Source organism: Myotis myotis, unplaced genomic scaffold (genome assembly GCF_014108235.1).
Source record: "Myotis myotis isolate mMyoMyo1 unplaced genomic scaffold, mMyoMyo1.p scaffold_m19_p_16, whole genome shotgun sequence".
Classification (NCBI taxonomy): domain Eukaryota; kingdom Metazoa; phylum Chordata; class Mammalia; order Chiroptera; family Vespertilionidae; genus Myotis; species Myotis myotis.
Window position 1 is genome coordinate 28,300,215 of NW_023416320.1, and position 21,178 is coordinate 28,321,392.

At 42.6% G+C, this 21,178-nt stretch overlaps 1 protein-coding gene across 2 annotated transcripts in view; it reads left to right on the top strand.

Annotated features, from left to right (window-relative positions):
* LYN (LYN proto-oncogene, Src family tyrosine kinase) overlaps positions 1–21,178 on the top strand; it is a 101,898-nt gene that overhangs the window by 57,461 nt on the left and 23,259 nt on the right. For both annotated transcript variants that reach the window (XM_036338257.1, XM_036338258.1), the window contains exons 3-10: positions 219–264; positions 1,110–1,215; positions 2,688–2,786; positions 2,903–3,006; positions 3,795–3,944; positions 5,116–5,268; positions 16,814–16,996; positions 18,307–18,383. In XM_036338257.1, coding sequence (XP_036194150.1) covers positions 219–264; positions 1,110–1,215; positions 2,688–2,786; positions 2,903–3,006; positions 3,795–3,944; positions 5,116–5,268; positions 16,814–16,996; positions 18,307–18,383 — 918 coding nt within the window. The remainder of the gene's footprint in view (positions 1–218; positions 265–1,109; positions 1,216–2,687; positions 2,787–2,902; positions 3,007–3,794; positions 3,945–5,115; positions 5,269–16,813; positions 16,997–18,306; positions 18,384–21,178) is intronic.

A 21,178-nucleotide genomic window follows, 5' to 3' on the forward strand; every position in this document is an offset into this window, starting at 1 on the left:
TGCCACCACAGGCAAACCCCTGTTTTTAGAAGGAAGAGCTGTACAGAGGGGGACAGAGCTCTGCGGAAATTTTTTTCTGTACTCTTCTCTCCAGCTTCATGGATTAGCAACTCTAAACCTCATTGGCTACTGTTAGAAAAACAACACAACATACAACGTGAATGTGAATGAGAAAAGCTAAACATAAAAATTCTTTTCTAACCAATATTCTCTCCTAGGTTCCAGAATCTCAGCTTTTGCCAGGACAGAGGTTTCAGACTAAAGGTACGTTTTCATAGCAACACGGTGGTTTCTTTTCTTCGCTGTTAGAGACTCTTGGAAACCGTTTCCCAGGCTATTACTTTATTTTTTTATTGTGAAAAAATACACATAACATAAAATCGATCATTTTAACCATTTTTAAGTGTACCGGACAGTAGAATTAAGTGCATTCACATTGCTGTGCAGCCATCACCACCATCCATTTCCAGAACTTTTTCATCTTTTCAAACTGAAACCCTACCCATTAAACACGAACTCCATTGCTCTTCCTCCCAGCCCCTGGCTCCCACCATTCTACTTCCTGTCTCTGTGAGTTTGATACTCTAAGAATCTCATATAAGTGGAATCAGAGTATTGGTCCTTTTGTTACTGGCTTGTTTCACTTAGCATCATGTCCTGCAGGCTCGCTCCTGCTGTGGCCGGTGTCAGGATGTCCTCCCTTTTGTAAGGCTGAATAATATGCTGTTGTATGTGTAGATCACGGTTTGTTTATCCATTCCTTGGTCACTGGACAGTGGATTGTTTCCTCCTTTTAGCTATTATGAACGGTGCTGCTATGAACAGCATTATGATGCATCATTTCTTAACTATAGAGTTGGAGTGAATCAGAGGTGTAGGTCTGCGTGATCGGAGATAACGAACATTGCACGCAGTGCGTACAACAGTGCGTACAGCTATTTACTGTAGACCATGTAGGCCCTCAGCCCTGCCAGGAAGGAAGCACATGCCCCTGTCCAGCTCCCCCTCTTGTCAGCACATCAGTCATCCTTTGTGCCCGATGAGGATTTGTCCAAACGTTTTCTGCTGATGGTTTTCTAAAGGTCTTCATTTGTGTTCTTTCTTGTTAGATCCAGAGGAGCAGGGAGACATCGTGGTAGCCTTGTACCCCTATGATGGCATCCACCCAGACGACTTGTCTTTCAGGAAAGGGGAGAAGATGAAAGTCTTGGAGGAGTAAGTATACCCAGGCACACTGCACCTGCCGCCCCTCAACCAGGCCACGGAGTCCTACACACTGGCCCCCCGTTCTGCTTCCAGCAGCACGGCAAGAGCCAGACCCCCTCCTTGGGCTGAGGCCTCCCAGCCTCCTTGCTGCGGTAGGGCTGGGAGTGGAAGGCGTGGGACCGAAGGAATGGTCCTCTGGAGTTCGCCTGTGAGCACTCCCCAGGAGAACTCCCTTTGAAGACAGACACTGATTTCTTTCTTATCTATCTCTGCCACCTTAAGAAGTGTGGGCATGTGTAGAATGTGTGTTATTCGATGACATTTTTATTTAGTTATCGTACTCACATTCAGACTGGGTTTATGGGTCCAACTGGTTTCGATATATAAGCACACTATGCTAAAGCAGTGGCCAGCTCAGTGAAGCCCTTACTCAGCATGTGGCATTTCCATGAAGACACTTGGACATCATTGTTTGCTTAGCCCCATCCATGCTAACTCACAGACCTGTGACCCTAGTCAGACCACAGGGGTAGGGGTTCAGAGCAAAACTGAGAATAAGGAACTCCCAGGATCTCAGTTCTAACTTGCTTTTCCTTCTACTCTGCATACATTGTCGCCTTGGCCTGCCAACCAGGAGGTAGAGGAGAGAAACCCTTTATTAACTATAAGGTGTTAAGTAGTTGAGCGCTATTATCGCTGACTGATGGAGCATGAACTTGAGCCTAATCCTGGCCCTCCCATTTTTTGCTGTATGATCTTCACAGGTCACTTCAACTCTATACCTCAGTTTCTCCCTTTGTAAAATGGGCCTCACAGGGCCTCTGCCATGGCTGATGTGAGGATTACGTGTGTGTATGTTCATACGGATAAATACAGTGTAAGCATATCGATTAGTGTCCATTGTCATCCTCCGTGTCTTGCTGATGAGGATCCATCTGCGTGTGGGAATTTGAAGGCTCATAGGGACCCACCCAATTTTCCCTCCTTCATTGCCCCAGCCTCCTCCCCAGCTCCATGCTGAGGGCAAGAGCAAGTGATGAGGTCTGCCTGCTTGAAATGATTGTATGGTTTTCTATGGCCTCTCTCTGTGGAAACTAGATGTTTGGACAAAGGAGTCTCTAACATAGGAACTACGGTTCATTGTTCCCTTGACTCCCATTTCTATTAGGATCCTAAAGCGTTTCTTGGATATCCATTGGGAAATTACAAGCATTTTGCTTCTGCGGGATGGGACCATTTTCACCAAGTCTTGTTTGAGCATTGCTGAGCACAGTGACCCACACCTTGGTGGCGAGGCTGTTTTCCTTTGCTTCAGTCTCTACACATATTTTTATTTCAGCAAGAGGAATGGAGTTTCCCACTGGATTCCCAGGTTCCAAGAATCTTCCCACCCGCCCTCACCCACCAAATCACCTTGAGACCATGGCTATGATAGTTCTTGACTAATTGGACACACTTTCCGACGTGTGTTTCTATTCCAGGCACGGAGAATGGTGGAAAGCTAAGTCCCTTTCCACAAAGAGAGAAGGCTTCATCCCCAGCAACTACGTCGCCAAAGTCAACACCTTGGAAACGGAAGAGTGAGTTTTTGCCTGTTGTCATCTTTGAGGGTTTTGTTTGCCGTGTTGGATTTCTGGTTCATTCTTTTTCTTTACTTCCCTGGAGCATAACATGAACTGTGACCATGTCTTCTCAGGTGGTTTTTCAAGGATATAACCAGGAAAGACGCCGAAAGACAGCTTTTGGCACCAGGGAACGGCCCAGGGGCCTTTCTCATCAGAGAAAGTGAAACATTAAAGGGTAAGAAGGGGCATAAGGCTTCTTATAAACACTGTTTAGGAACCAATCCTAGAAACTATTCTAGAAGATATTTATGTCCCACTAGTGAAATTTTATACTTTTCAAACATAACAAACTCAAACTATTTGTTTTGCTACTAGTTTGCTAAAGTAGCATAGGAAACTGGCATAACTATGGCCATTTCTCACCACGCTTTATGTTTGCTGGGTCTCTTACATTATTATTTAGAGTAACTCTTGACATTTTAAGAGAAAGGAAATCAAAACAACTTTTCAATTCAGCAAAATAATTTTAAAAACCACCATGAAGAAGGAAAATGACAAAATTCTAGCTTTATTTATCAAGTCGACTTTTTTTTAAAGACGTCTACATTCATTCTGGCTGTTTGCTAGGGATCACTGTCTAATTTAAAGATTTTTTAATTATTGATTTTTAGAGAGAGAGGAAGGAAGAGGGAGAGAGGGAGAGAAACATTGTTGTGAGAGCAAAACACTGATCGACTGCCTCTTGCATGTCCCCTACCGGGGAATGAGCCCGAAATCTGGGCATGTGCCCTGACCAGGAATTGAACTGGCAACCTTTTGGTGCACAGGATGATGCTCAGCCAACTGAGCCACACAGGCTAGGGCTCAAGTAGACTTTTTATATGACTTTTCAAATTATGTACTATACATATTTAACTTATATTTTGCATATTTTGTGGCAAAGGGGGTACTACAGTATTGTGTAATGCAGATCTCATTTATAAAATAGGCATATAATCTTTACGTGTACTTTTTCCCCGGCAGGAAGCTACTCTCTGTCTGTCAGAGATTATGACCCTCTGCACGGTGATGTCATTAAGCACTACAAAATTAGGAGTCTGGACAATGGGGGTTATTACATCTCTCCAAGAATCACTTTTCCCTGTATCAGTGACATGATTAAGCATTACCAAAGTAAGTAAAAAGTGGAGATCGGACAAGACAAATATGTTCATCATGGTAGCTATGTGGTGGCATCATGGTAGCTATGTGTATCAGTGACATGATTAAGCATTACCAAAGTAAGTAAAAAGTGGAGATCGGACAAGACAAATATGTTCATCATGGTAGCTATGTGGTGGCAAACACTTTTTCATATTAAAAGTTTTTATGCATGACCTTTTTCTTGATAAAATTACAGATCATGTTCTAAATTTATCTATAATTAAGCACACATTCAAAGTCAGATTTGATCCTTGGGAATAATTATTCCAGTCCTTCCTACCTAATCCCTGGTGTTTCACAATTAGTATTTCAGAATTATGAAAAGAAAATGAATAATGTTTTCCCATAGTGCATATCTTTACAACATATCTTTAACTATCTAGAAGAGGAATGCAACTTGCAGATGTGTGTGTGTGTGTGTGTGTGTGTGTGTGTGTGTAAAAGTAACACATACTCTTGGTAAAAGAACACAGAAATAGCAGCAACACCAAAAGACTTAGCAGTGGCACGTCATTGGTCCTTTGTCACCAGTGCCACTCCCCAGCCCTGGTAAGCTGAACCCATGACCAGCCTTTGGGTTCATTCCCTGTGTGATTGAAGTCGGCCATACTGGGCAGCTGTTGTGACTGCTTATGTCTACAACCCGCTTGAAGGCAACACACACTATAGGTTTGCTTAGGTCCCGAAAGATGGAGAGAGCACGGTACCCCAGGTTTTGTGGAACCTCCCCTCCCTCTCTGCTTATTCACCCGGCATGTGTGTGGAGTGCTTGCTGTGCTCTGGCCTTGTCCTGGGGCTGGGAGTCTCCTGGTGACAGAACCAAGCCCATGCCTTTTGACCATGACGAGCATACATGGAAATCACATTGTATTAAGTGCGGCCATCTATTAGCCTTTGCTTATCTGTTTGTTATTTTTTTTATTGTTTTAGTCGAGTAACAGTATAATGAACAAAATCAAGTATGTTTAAATTGTCTTTCGTTTAAGAATATCAAAAGTGGAGATTCTTTAAAAAAGATGCCCCTATAAGCATTTTATGGCAAGTGGGAAATTCTAAGACTAATCGTCGAAACTTCCCCATAGGTACTGGCAAAATACAAAATATAATCGTTTTTTAACATTTATTTTCTCTTTCAAATTAGAGCAGTCAGATGGCTTGTGCAGAAGATTGGAGAAGGTCTGTATTAGTCCCAAACCACAAAAGCCCTGGGATAAAGACGCCTGGGAGATCCCGCGGGAGTCCATTAAGTTGGTGAAGAAGCTCGGTGCCGGGCAGTTCGGGGAAGTCTGGATGGGTGAGTGTGTGGTTCTGCCGCCAGAAGTCACGCTGGAGGTGACGGCAGGAGCGAGAAGGGCTCCAGCCAGTTTCCATCATTTTTCTCAGCCAAACATAACCTGTGTCAGAAGCATCGCTTCTTTTGTTTTTCCCTGTCCACCTGGCACCGAGGACTGGCCTGCAAAAGTATCCCTCCTCCGCGGGCCTTAGTAATTCTCTTTCAGAATGAGTGTTTATAAGGAACAGGGCAGTGGGTGTTTATCCCGATTATTCTGTCTGCTCTTTCATGATTCACCACCAGAGTCTCTGGTCACACGCACATTCTAACTACAGGACATTTGCTTCTGGGGAAGGTACTTCCTTGCTAGTGGGCTTCAGGAGGCTCCACAAATTTTTTTTTTTTATAAGAGAGAATCATTGGTGGGCTGCCTTCCGCATACCCGCCACTTGGGATCGGGCCCACAACCCAGGCACGTGCCCTGCCTGAGAATCGAACCGTGACCTCCTGATTCATAGGTCGATGCTCAACCACTGAGCCACGCGGGCTGGGCAAGGAAGCCCCACGTTTATTGCCATTTCTCACCAAGATGCTCCAAGTGCCATCATTAGTGAATCATTCCTTACAGTTAAGGACAGCCTTCTTATACTGGCTTTTTCCAGGGGATTCCTTTGCCCATGTGTCTTTCCTAAAGTTTTTATAGTGACTGTGAGTTTCTTTTGCGATAAGAATACCCTCTCTCTCCACCCCCTCCCCTGTTTTAAAGCATCATGTTTTCCTGGTTCTAGTTGAAAAGGCAGTTAAATCTGGAAAGGATAAGTCATACACGTCTTAGCCCATCACTCCTGTCCCAGCTTGGTGTGTGTGAAAGCAAACACGATTTCTAAAGAGCGGGAAGCTTCTGAAAACTGTCCAAGCCCCTGACCAGCAGGAACCAGACGCGCCCAGCCTGGTTTCATTTCACTTCCTCATCCAGGGGGCTATCAGGCAGAGGTTGTTCCTCTAAAAGTCTTGGTTCCTGCCATCCCAGCTTTGTCCACTTTCTCCTGTTGGCGCTGCTTTTAGCCGAGGTTCTTTTACATAAGGCAGAGCCTGACGCAGCATCTAATGAATTCCGACTGCACTGTAAGTGCTTGCGAACATACAGAATCCAGGTGAATTAGAATCACACACCACACGTGCATTGGCTGGCATGTTTCAGAGCCAGTCGGCGGTGCACGCCAGGCACGCTGTCTCCCTTCCAATCAGCACATTCGTGGGCGAGCACACTCACTCTAGATGTGGTCTCTTCTCATTCACACTCTGCTGCTGAAGTCATAAGAGAACCTCCTCCTTTCTCTATCTGCTCTGTTCTTTTTTGGGGGGCGGGGGCACTGCAGGTTTTATATTTATTATTGTTGCGGACCCCCCACACTTTTGCACTACACTCAAAGCTGAGTGATCTGCTGCCAACTGGCACCAATTCTCCACCTCTGAGTGTGCAGGGGAACTTGCTCTGTTCTTTGTCATTGAGATAAAATTCATGTAACATAAAATCAGTCATTTTAAAGTGAACAATTCGGTGATGTTTACTACATTCACATTGTTGTGCAAACCACCACCTTGATCCAGCTCCAAAATGTTTTCATCACCCAAAGCAAAGACTGTATCCATTAAGCCGGCATTCCCCACTTCCCCCCCCCGCCTTCTCCCACCCCCATCCACACCCTCCACCCCCACCCCCCACCCACCCCCCACCCCCACCCCCTCACCCCGGCAACCACCATTTCACTTTCTGTGTCTGTGACTTGGACTATGCTGAGTACCTCATATAAGTAGAATTGTATCATATTTATCCCTTTGTGGCTGGCTTATTTCACTTACTATTAAGGTTTATCCTTGTTAGACTATGCCTCAGAATTTCATTCTGACTTAAGGCTGAATAATATTCCATTGTATGCATTTATCACAGTTTGTTTATCTCTTTATCTGTTGATAGACATTTGGGCTGTTTCCACCTTTTGGCTCTTATGAAGAATGATGTTATGAACATTCATGTACAAATTATTGTGTGGGCAAATATTTTCATTTCTCTTAGGTATGAAGGGGTGAAATTGCTGGGTCATATGGTAATTCTACATTTAGTTGTTTGCAGAACCATCAAGCTGTTATCCGCTCTTGTTTTTTTTAATGCCACCTTATCTTTTTCCCCTAATATATTTCTTAATGTATTGTTTTTCAAATCCACAACATTAGGACAGGAATAGTATAATAAACATTGTATACCCTTCACCTAGATTCACTGGTTAATATTTGGATATATTTGCTTTATCTTTTTCTACATATACATGTCCATATGTTATTGTTTGCTAGAGAATCACTTGAGAGTAAGTTGCAGACATGCGGATGCTTCTCCCTAAATACTTAAGCACGTGTCTCCTAAGAGCAGGGCCGTTATCGTACACAATAGAGCGATCACAAAATACCACAAAATACCATGTGCGGGCACACACGTACAGTGCGATTGAAACTTCGTGGCCCATGCGCAGAAGTCGGTATTTTGTGGAAGAGCCACACTCAAGGGGCCAAAGAGCCGCATGTGGCTCACGGGTCGCAGTTTGCCGACCGCTGCCTTAGCCCATCTTCATATTTTATGACGTTCTGTAGAACATGGGTCCCTTGTTTTTGGAATGTCCTTCATTTGGATTTCTCTGATGTTTCCGGAGACTTGGCTCAGGTTATGCCTTTGTGCCTGAGTAGTGCTGAGTGATACTGTGTCCTCGGTGCACCTGGCAGGAGGCACGCATGGTCACTGGTCCCATTATTGCTGATTTCCTTTTCATTTGAAGGAGGTCCACCAGATTTCGCCATTGTAAATGATACTTTTAGATTCCCTTTCGTAATTAATTCGCGATCTGTGGGGAGATTAGGATTGTGTAAGAACTTCCCGCAAATGGTTTCATCATTACCTGCTGATTTTGAATCCTCTTCCCTCTGGGAAGCCATAACTTCTCTTAAAAGCTGCACTTGCCTCTGTCCTCCTTCCACACTCCCAGGCCATGTCTCCTCCAACCCCACTGGCTCCCTTCGGTAACCAGGGACCCTGCCTTCTCTTCCTGGCCTCCCCTTTCCAGCCTTATCTCTTTATTGGCAGGAAAATACATATTCATGATTACACTGAATTGTCCTCTGGGTCTCTGAGTCCATCTGAGTGTGCCAGGATTTTGAGTGGGGAGATGACAAGGTGGAGGGTGGAGAAGACGGGAGGAGAGAGAAGAGTGTCCCAGCTATACAGTGTCCAATGGGCTTATTTCTAGGGACATTTTCATCGATTATCTCCTGTACTCATCGCAATTACACTGAAAGGTAAGAATGATTATGGTCATTAGATAAATGAGGACACTGAGAACCAGAGAAGCAACTTGCCCGAAGGCATTCAAGGCAGTGAAGGAGCCAGCCTGCTGCTCTGGTGTCCCAGAGAGCTGGACTCACTTGCTAAGCGATCTGCAAGTCCATTTGACCTCCCAAGCTTCCGTTTCCTCATTGGTAAAATGAGAAAACAATTTTCACCCCTTGTTGAAAGGAAGAATGAGGTTATGTAGTTGAAGGGTTTGCTATAGTGTCTGGCTCTGAGCACTCTACTTTTAGGATTATTTTCATGTTACCGTGTTTGACTGTAGTTGTTGGATGCTGTAATTCAATAGCTTTTCTCCAATTTTAATTATGAATTCAAACTATAAAGAACCCAGCTAGACCTTCCCATGGAGAATTGTTGGCAAAGGAGTTGCATATCCGTCATGAAGGGAAAAGTAGGGGGAGCTTCACTGGGGGGTTCTCGTCTGCTCTGCAGCAGCAGCCTTGCGTATGAAGTGATGGATTGGAGTTTTGTTCCAGCCTTGTGTTCAGCTGTGAAGCCTTGATAAAGGCATTGAATTGTGTGCTATTTACACCCAAGAGATAAGAGAGAGGATCTGCTGGTTATCACTTCGAGAGGAAGAGATTATGATAGTGCTGTATTTTCTTAACATTTTCTTGAGGGCTACTAACAAGTAGAATGGTAACCTCTTTCCCAGCTGCATGGTGGTGGTGCCATTTGCCAGCCAACTCGTCCAGTCTAGATGAGCTGGCGTTAAGTCAGGAGCAAGGTCGCAGTGTGTGTGTGTGGGGGGGGGGGGGGGGGGGGTGCGGGGCGGTAGGGGTGGGGAGCACATGCCTGAATACACCTGTTCACAGCACAGTTCTGCTGCGAGAGCTCAAGCCTGCGCTGAAATGGTCACCGTGAGCTCCAGCACCTTGGTCCTTTCTGGGACTGAGAAAACCTCTTTGCTTCGAATTCTAGATGCACAAAATCCTCCTGCCCATTTCCCACCTTTTCTTGTTCATGGGCTTCCACCGGGCCACGTGCTGAATATTCACCCTGACTGTATAGGACTTTTATTTAGCATGTACCTAGTTGGTGCCTGGGAGACCACTGAGGTTTAGAAGAGAGGAGGGTGGGGCATTGGAAAATACGTAATTGTTTTCTCCAGAGTGGTGCTTTTCGTTTAAATTGCTTGAAAGAGGATAAAAATCTTGTGAAAATTTATTTTTTGAATAGATTTGTTAATAATGTTTTCTCATGGTAAATAACACATAACATAATTCAGTGTACAGTCCAGTTCTATCGTGGACAAGCACATTGTATAGCTAATTTCCAGAACTCTTCATCTTGCAAAAATGAGACTCCATACTCTTTAATTGACAACTCCCCTTTCCCCCTCTCCCAGCCCCGGTCAACCGCTGTTCTACTGTCTGTCTCTATAAATGTGACTACTCTTGGTACCTCAAATAAATGGACTCATAAAGTGTTTGTCTTTTGTGTATGTGTGTGACTAGCTTCTTTTATTTAGCATAATGTCTTCCAGTTTCATCCATGTTGTAGCATATGTCAGAATTTTCCTTTTTTGGGGGGGGCTGAGTAATATTTCATTGTATGTATACACGGATTTTGTTTATCCATTCATCCTTCAATGGATACTTGGGTTACTTCTACCTTTTGGCAGTTGTGAATAATATGTGAGTGCACAATTATCTTTGAAAGCCTGCTTTTAATTCTTTTGTATGTATACACACACACACACACACACACACACACGCACATATATGATTTTATATATATATATATATATATATATATATATATATATATATATATATAATTGCTAGATCATTTGGCAATTCTATGTTTAAAATTTTTGAAGAATTGCCATACTGTGCTGCACCACTTTACATTCCCACCAACAGTGGACGAGTGTTTCCATTTCTCTGCATCCTCACCAACACTTGTAGTTTTCTGGTGTTTTGTTTTTGCTTCTGTTTTATAGTAGCCATCCTAATGGGCCTTAGGTAGAGTCTCTTGTGTTTTGATTTGCATTTACTAATGATTAGTGATGTTGAACATCTTTTCATGTATTTATTGGCCATTTCTTCTTTGGAGAAATGTCTATTCAATGGGCCCTTTGCCCATTTTTAATTGGGTTATTGGCTTGATTTGCTAATGATATTTTAAAAGAGAGAGGCAGCAGAGGCTCATTCTAAAAGAGGTTATAAAAGAACCTAGCTTGTAGGAATGGTGTAAGGATTGAATGAGATGATACATGTAAGCACTTAGTCCAGTCAACAGCATTCAAAGAACCCTTATTGTTATTACATATTTAATTTAATTATAAAGAGTGGATGGCAACAATAGAACAAAGGGTATGAAATAGAGGGGAGAAATTACCTAGGATTTCCCAATTCAACACAAGTTGTTTTTTGGTTTTTTAAATCAAGTTTTATTTTGAGATAATTATAGATTCATTTGCAGTTGTAAAAAATAACAGAAAAAAAACATGAATCCACTCAAACACTTTTACACAAATGTTCATCGTAAGTAGCATTATTCAATAATAGCTGAAGAGTGTAAATAATCCAAATATCTATCAGTTGATGAACTGATAAACAAAATGTAGCGTGGCCATACAATAGAATATTATTTGGCAATAAAATACTGACACATGCTACAGCGTGGATGAACCTGAAAATACTATGTTAAATGGAAGAAACTAGACACAAAGGACCACATATTTTATGATTCAATTTATTGAAATGTCCAGGGTAGGCAAATCAATAGAGACAAAGTACATGAGTGGTTGCCTCAGGTCGGGGGAGGGGAGGATGGGGGAGTGACTGTTAATGGGTATGGGTTTCTTTTGGGGGTGATGAAAATCATCTAATAATTGATTGTAGTGTTGGTTCCACAATTCTGAATATACAAAAACCAATGAATTATATACTTTAAATGGGTAAATGGTATGGTATATGAATTGTATTTCAAAAAAGCGATCATATATAAAAGAAATAATACAAAGAGATCCCATGTAACCTTCATCCAGTTTCTCCCAGTAGTAACATCTTTCAAAACTATAGTACAAAATCACTGCCAGGATATTGACATTGATAGTTGTTTGCTTATTAATCATGTTTTTTTTTCTTTTAATCTTGTACTAAAGAAAGAAAAGAAAAGAGAAAGGGAGGAAAGAAGGGAGGGAGGAAGGGAAGGAGAGAGGAGAAAGAAAGAAGACAAAAAGAAAAAATAGAAAATTTTGAACTGGAATCTTTTGTGGATATGGTTCTGTGAATTTGGCTGTTGTTAGGAATCTCCTTAGCTACTGAAAGAACATCACTATGTTGGATGCATTTAGCAAAGAAATACTGGGAATAAAACCAAAAGAATGGTGATTGGTGATATTCTGTTATAAAACAGAGGTTAAAGGATGCCCCCTCTCCCATGTGTCTTTGTGAGTCTCACTCTGTCCAAGGGCTGGTATAATAGCAAGGTCTATGCAATTTCGAGCTGCCAGAATTTACTTTGTATTTCTCAAGGGATAGCAGGCTAGGTTTTTTCACTGACAGAAAAAGAACAGATTAAATTTTATATCACTGTTAACCAAGTAAGTTGATCCTTTTGTGAAGCACGACGAATGGTTCATAAAACACCAGTTACATGTTATGGTCTGAATATTTTTGGACTGAAATACAGTGAACAAATACTAGGAAGTGACCTGTTTTGGGGGAGGCGGGGGAGGGAGGAGGGGTTGGGGACAGACGAAGGAGGAGGTTCTGCCTCAAGCTGTTTCCTCTTGTTGGTGTGATCCTCTTGACATCTGGCCTGGTGACGTTTTCCTCTGTGGATTGTTGGATTCTGAGGGAACTGACTGATCCGTGAAGCTAAGGGTGATGTTTCCTGTTACCACTTGGTCTATGAAAAAAGACTTTGGGAGAAAGCAGACTTATTTTGACTTGAACTTTGCTTGATAAACCTTCATTTGAACCAGCTGCGTTGAAATTAATCACCAGCCAACTTCCAAAATCAACTACATGCATCTTTTTTAAAAAAAAAAAACAAAAAAAAAACACCCTCCTTAAGTGCTGTTTAGCACGTTAGTCACACTTGCACGGTGTGAACTCTCCCAGATTGTCACACCAGTGTTCATGAGCGGTGGCCAAGTGCCACTCCACAAGAAAATGTTTACTGCCTTCAAAGACTTTTAAAATCATTTTTCATCTGCAGTGTCAACCCCAGTCTCCATGACCAGGTGAACTGAACCTGCACATTCCTGAGAATGTCTTGGTAAAGTACAATTTGACCCTTAGTGGTGAATAATAATCAGGATGAAAATCTGCCCCATTGTTTAAATGTCACAGCTCTGACATGACATTAAGTGGGAGCGGCTGCCATTCTTGGGCTGTGGACACAGCTGTTTTATTCACTGTTCATGTCGAACTCCTTATCAGCACTTCAAATATCTTCAGCAGCTGCAGTGTTTCCTGAAAACTTTCCCCTCTCCCCTTGGAAAGCATTTTTTCTTCCTTCTTCCCCCATAATTTTATGTTATGTAAAAGTCTCAATGAGTCCCATGGCTTCTGTGATGACTGGAGGAGAATAATTGTTTCTTTCACTTTTATTGCTGGGTAATATAACAGGCAGACAGAAAAGTGCAGGCAACACAAATATTCAGTCTCACAAAGAATTCCAAAATGAAAACCTGTGTGGTGACCACAGCGGAAACTTGCCAGCACCCAGAAGTCCTCCCTCATCCCTTTCCAGTCACCACCACACCTGGGCCCCAGAGGCAGCAGCTCTTCTGACCTTTGTGAGAATGTCCTGGCTTTTCTTTAGAGGTCTGCTACTTTTGTATGTGGGGGTATGCATCCCCAAGCAGTAGAATTTAGCTCTGCCTGTTTTTGAATTTTATGTGTATAAATGAATTACACCAGTGTAGCCTTTTGCTATGTCTTGCCTCTTTTATTCAACCTTCTGTTTGTGAGTTTCATTCATGTTTTTGGGTGTAGCTATAGTACATTCATTGTGTTGAATTTATATTCAAGATGCACAATGGTGTATTCTTTGATCTCACTGTGTATTGATGGAATGGAGTTGTTCTCAGGTTTTGGCTACCGTGAACAATGCTGCTGTGAACGTTTTTGTGCTGCTGCACGGGTACATGAGTTTTTCTAAAGTGACCAGGAGCCCTAGCTGGTTTGGCTCAGTGGATAGAACATCGGCCTGCGAACTGAAAGGTCCCAGGTTCGATTCCGGTCAAGGGCACAGGCTCAGGTTGTGAACTCAATCGCCAGTGGGGAGCTTGCAGGAGGCAGCAATCAATGATTCTCTCTCATCATTGATGTTTCTATTTCTCTCTCCCTCTTCCTTCCTCTCTGAAATCAATAAAAATATATTTAAAAAGTAAAAATAAAGTGACCAGGAGTGGATTTGCTGGATCACAGGAGTCTGAATCTTCAAGTCTGTAAAATACTGCCAACCTCATTTCCCAAGCACTTGTCCCAGTTTAGACTTTCACCAGCAAATTACACGAGCCCCAGGTTTGCACTGCCCGGTGTGGTGGATGAGTTTGCTCGAGATAATTGCACTTAAAAAGAGGCTGTCCTGGCAACATTCTTCATGGGCTTCTTGGGGATGTTGTTAAAGACAGACATTTTACAACTGAATTTCAGAGATGCTCAAGAAAAGTACAGATAAGGGCCTAGGGGAGCTGCCCCAGTTTCCCCACCAAGGGATATGTGCTCACCAGAACTCAAGATTTTTGTCAAGTTGGGTGGTGGTTTCTCCCTAAGGCTCTATTTGCATTTCTATGATTACTAATAAGATCTTCCTTTCACGGGTTTATTAGTCATTTGGATTTTTTTCTTCTAGAAATGCTCATGTAAGCCTTCGCCTATTTTTTCCATTTTCCTTTCTGACCTGTAGGAAGACTAGCCCTTTGTCAGTTACTTTGTATCAAAGAGAGTGTATTTTCTTGCTATGCTTTGCCAGATATACATTCATGTAACTGAGGACCTACTTATAACTTTTAAACAAATTTATAATGGAATCTTCTTGATCCATATATAATATTACAGGACTTTTGTTGGTGGAATTTACTTTAAATTTTATCTTAAGAGACCTAGGAAAAGTCATGCTGTCATTGGAAAAGGGACCGGCTCAGAGGGTGTCTGCCTCGACCCGCCAGTAACATATGGATCATTGACTTGGTGCAGGAAAGATTTCCTAATGTGAGTCTAGGTGATTAGAACATTTATAAAAGTTGGGGACAGTGAAACAAGGCAGAGCTTAGGATAGAAGAAGCAACAGGAGAGGGCCTAGGTGGGGCCTTGGTTCTCTAAAAAAGTTATAGGAAAGAAATGAGCCTGGACAGGGCTCACTGAGAAGTCAGAGAAAGGGGGGCCTTGCAGGCAGATTCAGGGGGTTAGCCTGGGTCTAGCTGCCGCTGCCCATTGCTCCACTGGTTGCAAGTCTCCTGGGAGACCCGTAGAGTTTAGGAGATATGTGCTTGCTGGAGAAGAAGAGGGGGGAGGGAAATGCATGGGCATATTCCTGGGAGGGAGAGCTCACTCTGGGTCCTTCATTTTTTGAGGATTTTTTTTTAAAGGCTGGGAGTTTAGGGGAGGTCTTAGGGGAGCTCTCTATAGAATATTCATCAGCTTCTCCAGGTGCGCCCTTTCAGGCTCTGGTCTCCACAGATTGGTCAGTGTCAGGGCAGGGGGTCATTAGTCATTGCAGTTGGTCCTGATGTCGCCCACCTGGTTTTGCTGCTTTTCTGGGCCTGGAACTGAAATACAACTGAGGCCTGGATGTTATCTCTAGGGACGTGACCTTCTATATGTGACTGTAAATTGCTAGGCCAGTTTGTTCAGCTCTTTGTCTCAGTTTCCCCATTCCATTTGCCAAGGAATTGTCCTAGCTTCTTACAATTGGAAAATCCATTTGTATTTTCATGATTCTATTGTTCTGTGTAGGTTGTGGCTTTTGAAAATGACATAGGACAGTATTTTGTCAGCTTCCTATTACAGTCTTTTCTGTATGTTCTTATTTTATTTTATATACTGCATTCTTCATTTTTCTGTACAAGCTACTAAGTACAAATCGAAGTGGAATATAAAAGGAAGTTTTAACAGAGAAATCTGTGTTAAAGACCAGAAGAAAAATTATTAATTAGGGTTGACAGCTGTAAAGTAATACTTTCTCTTACCCATTTGAAGATGTGGAATAGAAACATAACATCTTTTTAAAAATAATTTATTTTGTAAAAAAGAAAAAAGTAATAATGCACATAGCCCTAGCCGGTTTGGCTCAATGGATAGAGCGTTGGCCCTTGGACTGAAGGTCTCAAGTTCAATTCTGGTAGAGGGCATGTACCTTGGTTGCAGGCTCAAACCACGGGGCACGTTCAGAAGGCAACCAATCAATGTGTCTCTCTCACATGGATGTTTATCTCCCTGTCTCTCCCTCTCCCTCCCACTCTCTCTAAAAATCAATGGAAAAATATCCTTGGGTGAGGATTAACAGCAACAACAACAAAAAGTACATGAAAAAGTATTCTGTGGTCAAGAAAGTGTGGGGAATGCTGGGTTAGCCAAGTCAGACAGGTTTCTTCACGGAAGAGCACTGCATCTCCTGGGTGGGGCTAAGGGTGTGGCAGACAGTGGTTCCCAGACATTCAGCCCAGAGCCCTTTGTTCATGGAGAGTCACCCGAGTCCAGTTCTTTTTGAAAACTTTGGGGAAAGCTATTTGACTCTAGTTTATTGTACTTTAAAATTAATATATATAAACAATTTTTTGACTGCAAAGCTTGTTTTCTGATTATAAAAGTAAGACATATTCACCATAGAATATTTGTTAAATAAAGGTAGGGTGAACAAAATTAAAACCACCCATAAGCGCACCATTGGAGATAGCCAGTATTTGGTGTATTTTCTTCTAGACCGTGTCTGTGTGAGAGTGTGTGTCTGTGTGAGTGTGTGTGTGAGTGAGTGTGTGTGTGTGTGTGTGTGTGTGTGTGTGTGTTTAAATCTTGGATATCTTTATTAATTCAAGGGAAATCTTAGTCCCCATGATGGAGTATGTATAGAAGTGTTTCTTTTTTTAACTATTGCTTTATAAAAACCTTTTGACTGTGGAATAACTTAGGTAATTTTGTAAAGATGGTACAGACTAATTCCCATCTAATTTCTGTTTGGTAAAGCATGCCCCTTCTTCCTTCCTAGGTTACTATCACAATAGCACCAAAGTGGCTGTGAAAACGCTGAAGCCAGGCACGATGTCTGTGCAAGCTTTCCTGGAAGAAGCCAACCTCATGAAGACCCTCCAGCACGACAAGCTGGTGAGGCTCTACGCCGTGGTCACCAAGGAGGAGCCCATCTACATCATCACGGAGTACATGGCCAAGGGTGAGGTGCCCAAAGCCCAGTGCTGTTAAATCACCTAACCCTCGCCCGGCCGGAAATACAGTCTTCCTGTGTTCCCTGCATTCGTCTCCATATTTATATTAGTGCCAAGAACAGTAACCAATACCTACTAGGCTCCCAATGAATATTTACCAGATAAACACATATTTTAAATAAGAGTATTTGTATTTTTATATGTTTAAAATATGAGTCCTCAAGCTCCGAAAAATAGTTTGTTTTCCTCTGTAGCACTATGTAAATGTTCAGGGTGCCACTTTAAAATGTGAACATTTAAAACCTGCCGGGATTGAACTCCCACGTAATCATGGACTCACTAAGGAGAGGCGCAAGCGGTTCTTTTCCCCCGTGGCTCTCACTGTCAGATAAAAGGGGTTGAGTCACCACCCTTCCTCCTGCATCTCAGTATAGATACTAATAAACTGCCAAATGATTCTTTAAAATTCAGAAGAAATGAAGGGAGAAAAGTGTCCACCATGACCCTTTCTTACCTGGAGCACATGTACATTTCAAATCAGGTGAAAGGTAACAGGTTAGAGGGGACTGGGTTCAACCAACCTCAGAAAAGCAATAATCCAGAATTAACCATCATCTCATGAAAAATGATTATAATGTGCTATCAGAGATGACTAGGTTAGAAAGATGCATATTATATTTTCGTAATATATATTAAAACTTCAGAATATTAGTCACTCAGAGTCCTTCCAAGAAAGGCCATTCTTTTAAAAACAACAACAAAAGACCTTGCCCCTATGGCTTAGGTTGCCATAGCCCAGAAACCAGTCTCAGGATTATAAACTTTGTAGGAGTTCAGTAAATACTATTTGAGTTCATCAGTTTATAGTCTTATTAATCATAAATGTAAATATGTGTTTCTCCAGATAATAACACCTAACCTTTATGGAACACTTACTATGTAACACTGTTCTCAGTGCCTTCCCTGGGTGATCTCACTCAATCTTTTCAGCAGTCTCAGGGCTAAGTAGATGGTTTCGTGTTGTGGATGAGGCAGCAGAACATTTACTGAGCACTCATTACCTGCCAAGCGCCATGGCACTTGCTTCAACCCACCCCTCAGAAGGACTCTGATATAGCCACTAGGACATGCCCACTTCACAGGGGCCTAGACCAGATGAGTAGCTTGCCCAAGGCTGCCCTCAGGTTGGCACTTTAAGTTCTAGGGGAAAAGGCATTTTGTGGGGTTCCCCCTGTAGTAATGATCATTTGAATTATATTTGTCTGGAGTTTCTTTTGTGTTTTAACTACATTAACTTTCTTTCTTCCTCTATCAACAGGCAGCTTGCTGGATTTCCTGAAGAGTGATGAAGGGGGCAAAGTGCAGCTTCCAAAGCTCATTGACTTTTCTGCTCAGGTGAAGTATGAAGCACCAGCATGTGTGTGAATTTGCAAAGTCCTCCCCTGTGTCAGATTCACGATGAAATTGTTTCAGGAGAAGGCATTTCCGTTGAATGTTTCCCAGCAGTGGTTATGCGTACACCTCCTTAGAGACAATACTGGGTGTTTTACACAGAATGTGTATGTATGTGTCATTTTGACTTTGGATGTCATCTTAGTTAATACAAATCAGTCTCTTTATACTTATATTTATTTCTGCACAAATGATAGAAACAATGCAGCTGAATTGACCACTATGGGCTGCATTTTGGGGAAGCAATTCCATGCAGTGTAAGTGCAGCACCTTCCAAGCGATGCACATGTGGTATCTAAGTTACTCATCTGATGTACTGTTACCTTTAAGTCCTAAGTGTTCTTGAAAACAGAGGGACAGTATTCCTTTCCTGTTCAGTTCTTCTTGTTGGATGTGCCTTTAGGATTCTGAGAAATATTTATTTATAATATTTCCAGAACTAGCCTAGTTTATGTTGAAATCACATGTTTCCTGAAGTGTACTTAAGAACAGAGGGAGGTTACCCAGAAACCCAGCAATGTCCCTGGTATACCAAGGAAGTGCACATTTGAATGATGCCAGCTACTGACTTTAAATGGTTTCATTGTGTTGGTTAGTCATGTTCAGTAATTTGCTTGTTTCTCAGTATTGGCCACATGTGGTTCATGCAGGGAAGGCCATGTACCATAACACTCAAAGTACCACAGAGATTTCTAGAAGTTGTAGGAAAAGGGAGTCTCTATGATCTTCATTTCTTACTCCCATTACTTCCCCCAGACCTTTTTTTAGTTGGGAAATAGACGGGGCCTTCTTGTGAGATGAGATCAAAGGAATGAATGAGTACATTTAAGTAAGATAGGAACAACACCTACTCTGCAATAGAGTGTGTGGCAGAGCTGGAGTCCACATCTGAAGACTGGAGTTTGTGTCCTGTCTCTGCCACTCAATAGCCATGCCATTTTCAGGAAGTGCTTTCTCTCTTTGGGTTAGTTTATTCATTGATCAAATGGGAATGGGAATGCTCACTTTAAGGAGATGTTGTCGAGGGTCAAATCAAACGAGCTGGATAGACCCAGAGACAGAAGCATGAACAGACTGTTGAACCTCAGAGGGAAAGCAGGGGAGGATGGGTGAGAAGAGGTCAACCAATGAACTTGAATGCATATATGCATAACCCGTGGACTCAGACAATGGGGTGATGAGGGCCTGGGGGTGGGGGAGATGGGAGAGGGCTGGAAGAGTTTAATGGGAGAAAAAGGAGGACCTATTTAATACTTTCAATAATAAAAATTTTTTAAAAATCAAATAAGCTGGCATGGACACAGCACTTCAGAGCCTGTTGGTGGAAGCTGAGGACACCGTGGGGTGACAATCCCCACCCTGGGAGTGACAGTAAAGGTGTCTGATGAAGTCATTTTGCTCAGCCTTCATCTCACTGACCAGAACTTGAGGAGTTTAGTGGGTTCTTTATCTGAGTAAGAGATCCAAATATCATCTGGAACTTCAATTTCTAATATGAAAAGAAGCAAAATTGCTGTGGTAGAACTGGAGGAAGGAGAGGGTCCAGCAGCCTTGACTTCTTAATCCTCTCTAACTCTCTAAGCTGGCCCTCAGGGGTTCTAGGAGACTCCAACGGTCTCAGGACCACGGTTTGAAAACCATTGCTCTGCAGTAACAGGAGAAATGACTGGGATGGGTGCAGCTCTAGATCCTATGTAGATAGGGAGCCAGGAAATGGAGAAAGCAGAAGTCTGATAAACTTGTGTCACATTTGACCCAGCTAAATGAGGCCCTCTACCCGGGGTGGTGACTTGGGCATCCCCTATTTGGATGACAGAGTTGAGGAGTGTAGTAAAGGTTTACACACCTGCTCCTCAGAAAGGGAAAGGGGCTGAAAAAGGATGTAGAAACCTAGGACATGTGTCCTGAGGGCCTGGTGGTTATAGCCGTTCCAATGTGCCCAAGGGTCTGATCTGTGCCTACAGTTCTGTAGGGTAGAAATCATGCAAATTGGGGTGTGTACTAGACCCAGAGATGGACTTTAGTTTGTCACATTGGTATTTTGTGTTTGATTTTGCATAGCCTTTCTCAAAACACATCTTGATATAGTCAGAGTTTTAGGTCAAGGCCTCTGTATCTGTTCTTTAACTTTATAAATTACTAGTGTTGTTACAAAGGGTACCTTTTTCTAACTTAGAAAATATTTACGGGGAAGGTTGTTTTCTAAGCCTTTGTAGCTTGCAAAGTAAATTACCACAAAGACTGGCATGGACCGTGACTTTCAAATTGCAGATTTCAGGGGGGGCCAAGGAGCCATCAAGGCTACTACCAATGGTCTCCATGTAAGCCAGTGTATGGAGTCCAGCTCATGCTGGATGAACTCTTGTTTATCTGCCTCAGGGTTTCCTCGCAGGGATGACTGGGTAGAACTGGTGCAATGTCTAGTTTAAGTGCATGGAGTGTTAGGTGTCATTAGGAGAGTCCGCAGTCAGCAGCACCCACGAAGTCTCTAAGCAGGTATGTTCAGCACTAAATGCATTTCCTTTACAAGCAAATACCATCTCCTTTTGAGTTCATCTTTGTTCCTGGTGCAAACCTCACCCAGTCTTTCCCTTAAGGTGGAGCTCGTGGGACCACCTGTTGCCTCACCCTTAATTATCATCTGCTTTATTAGCTTGTGGCTTTTCTTATTGGAATATAGATAACATGAGCAGGGGCCCTGGACCTCAGCCTGAAAGCACAGACCTTACACATCCGAT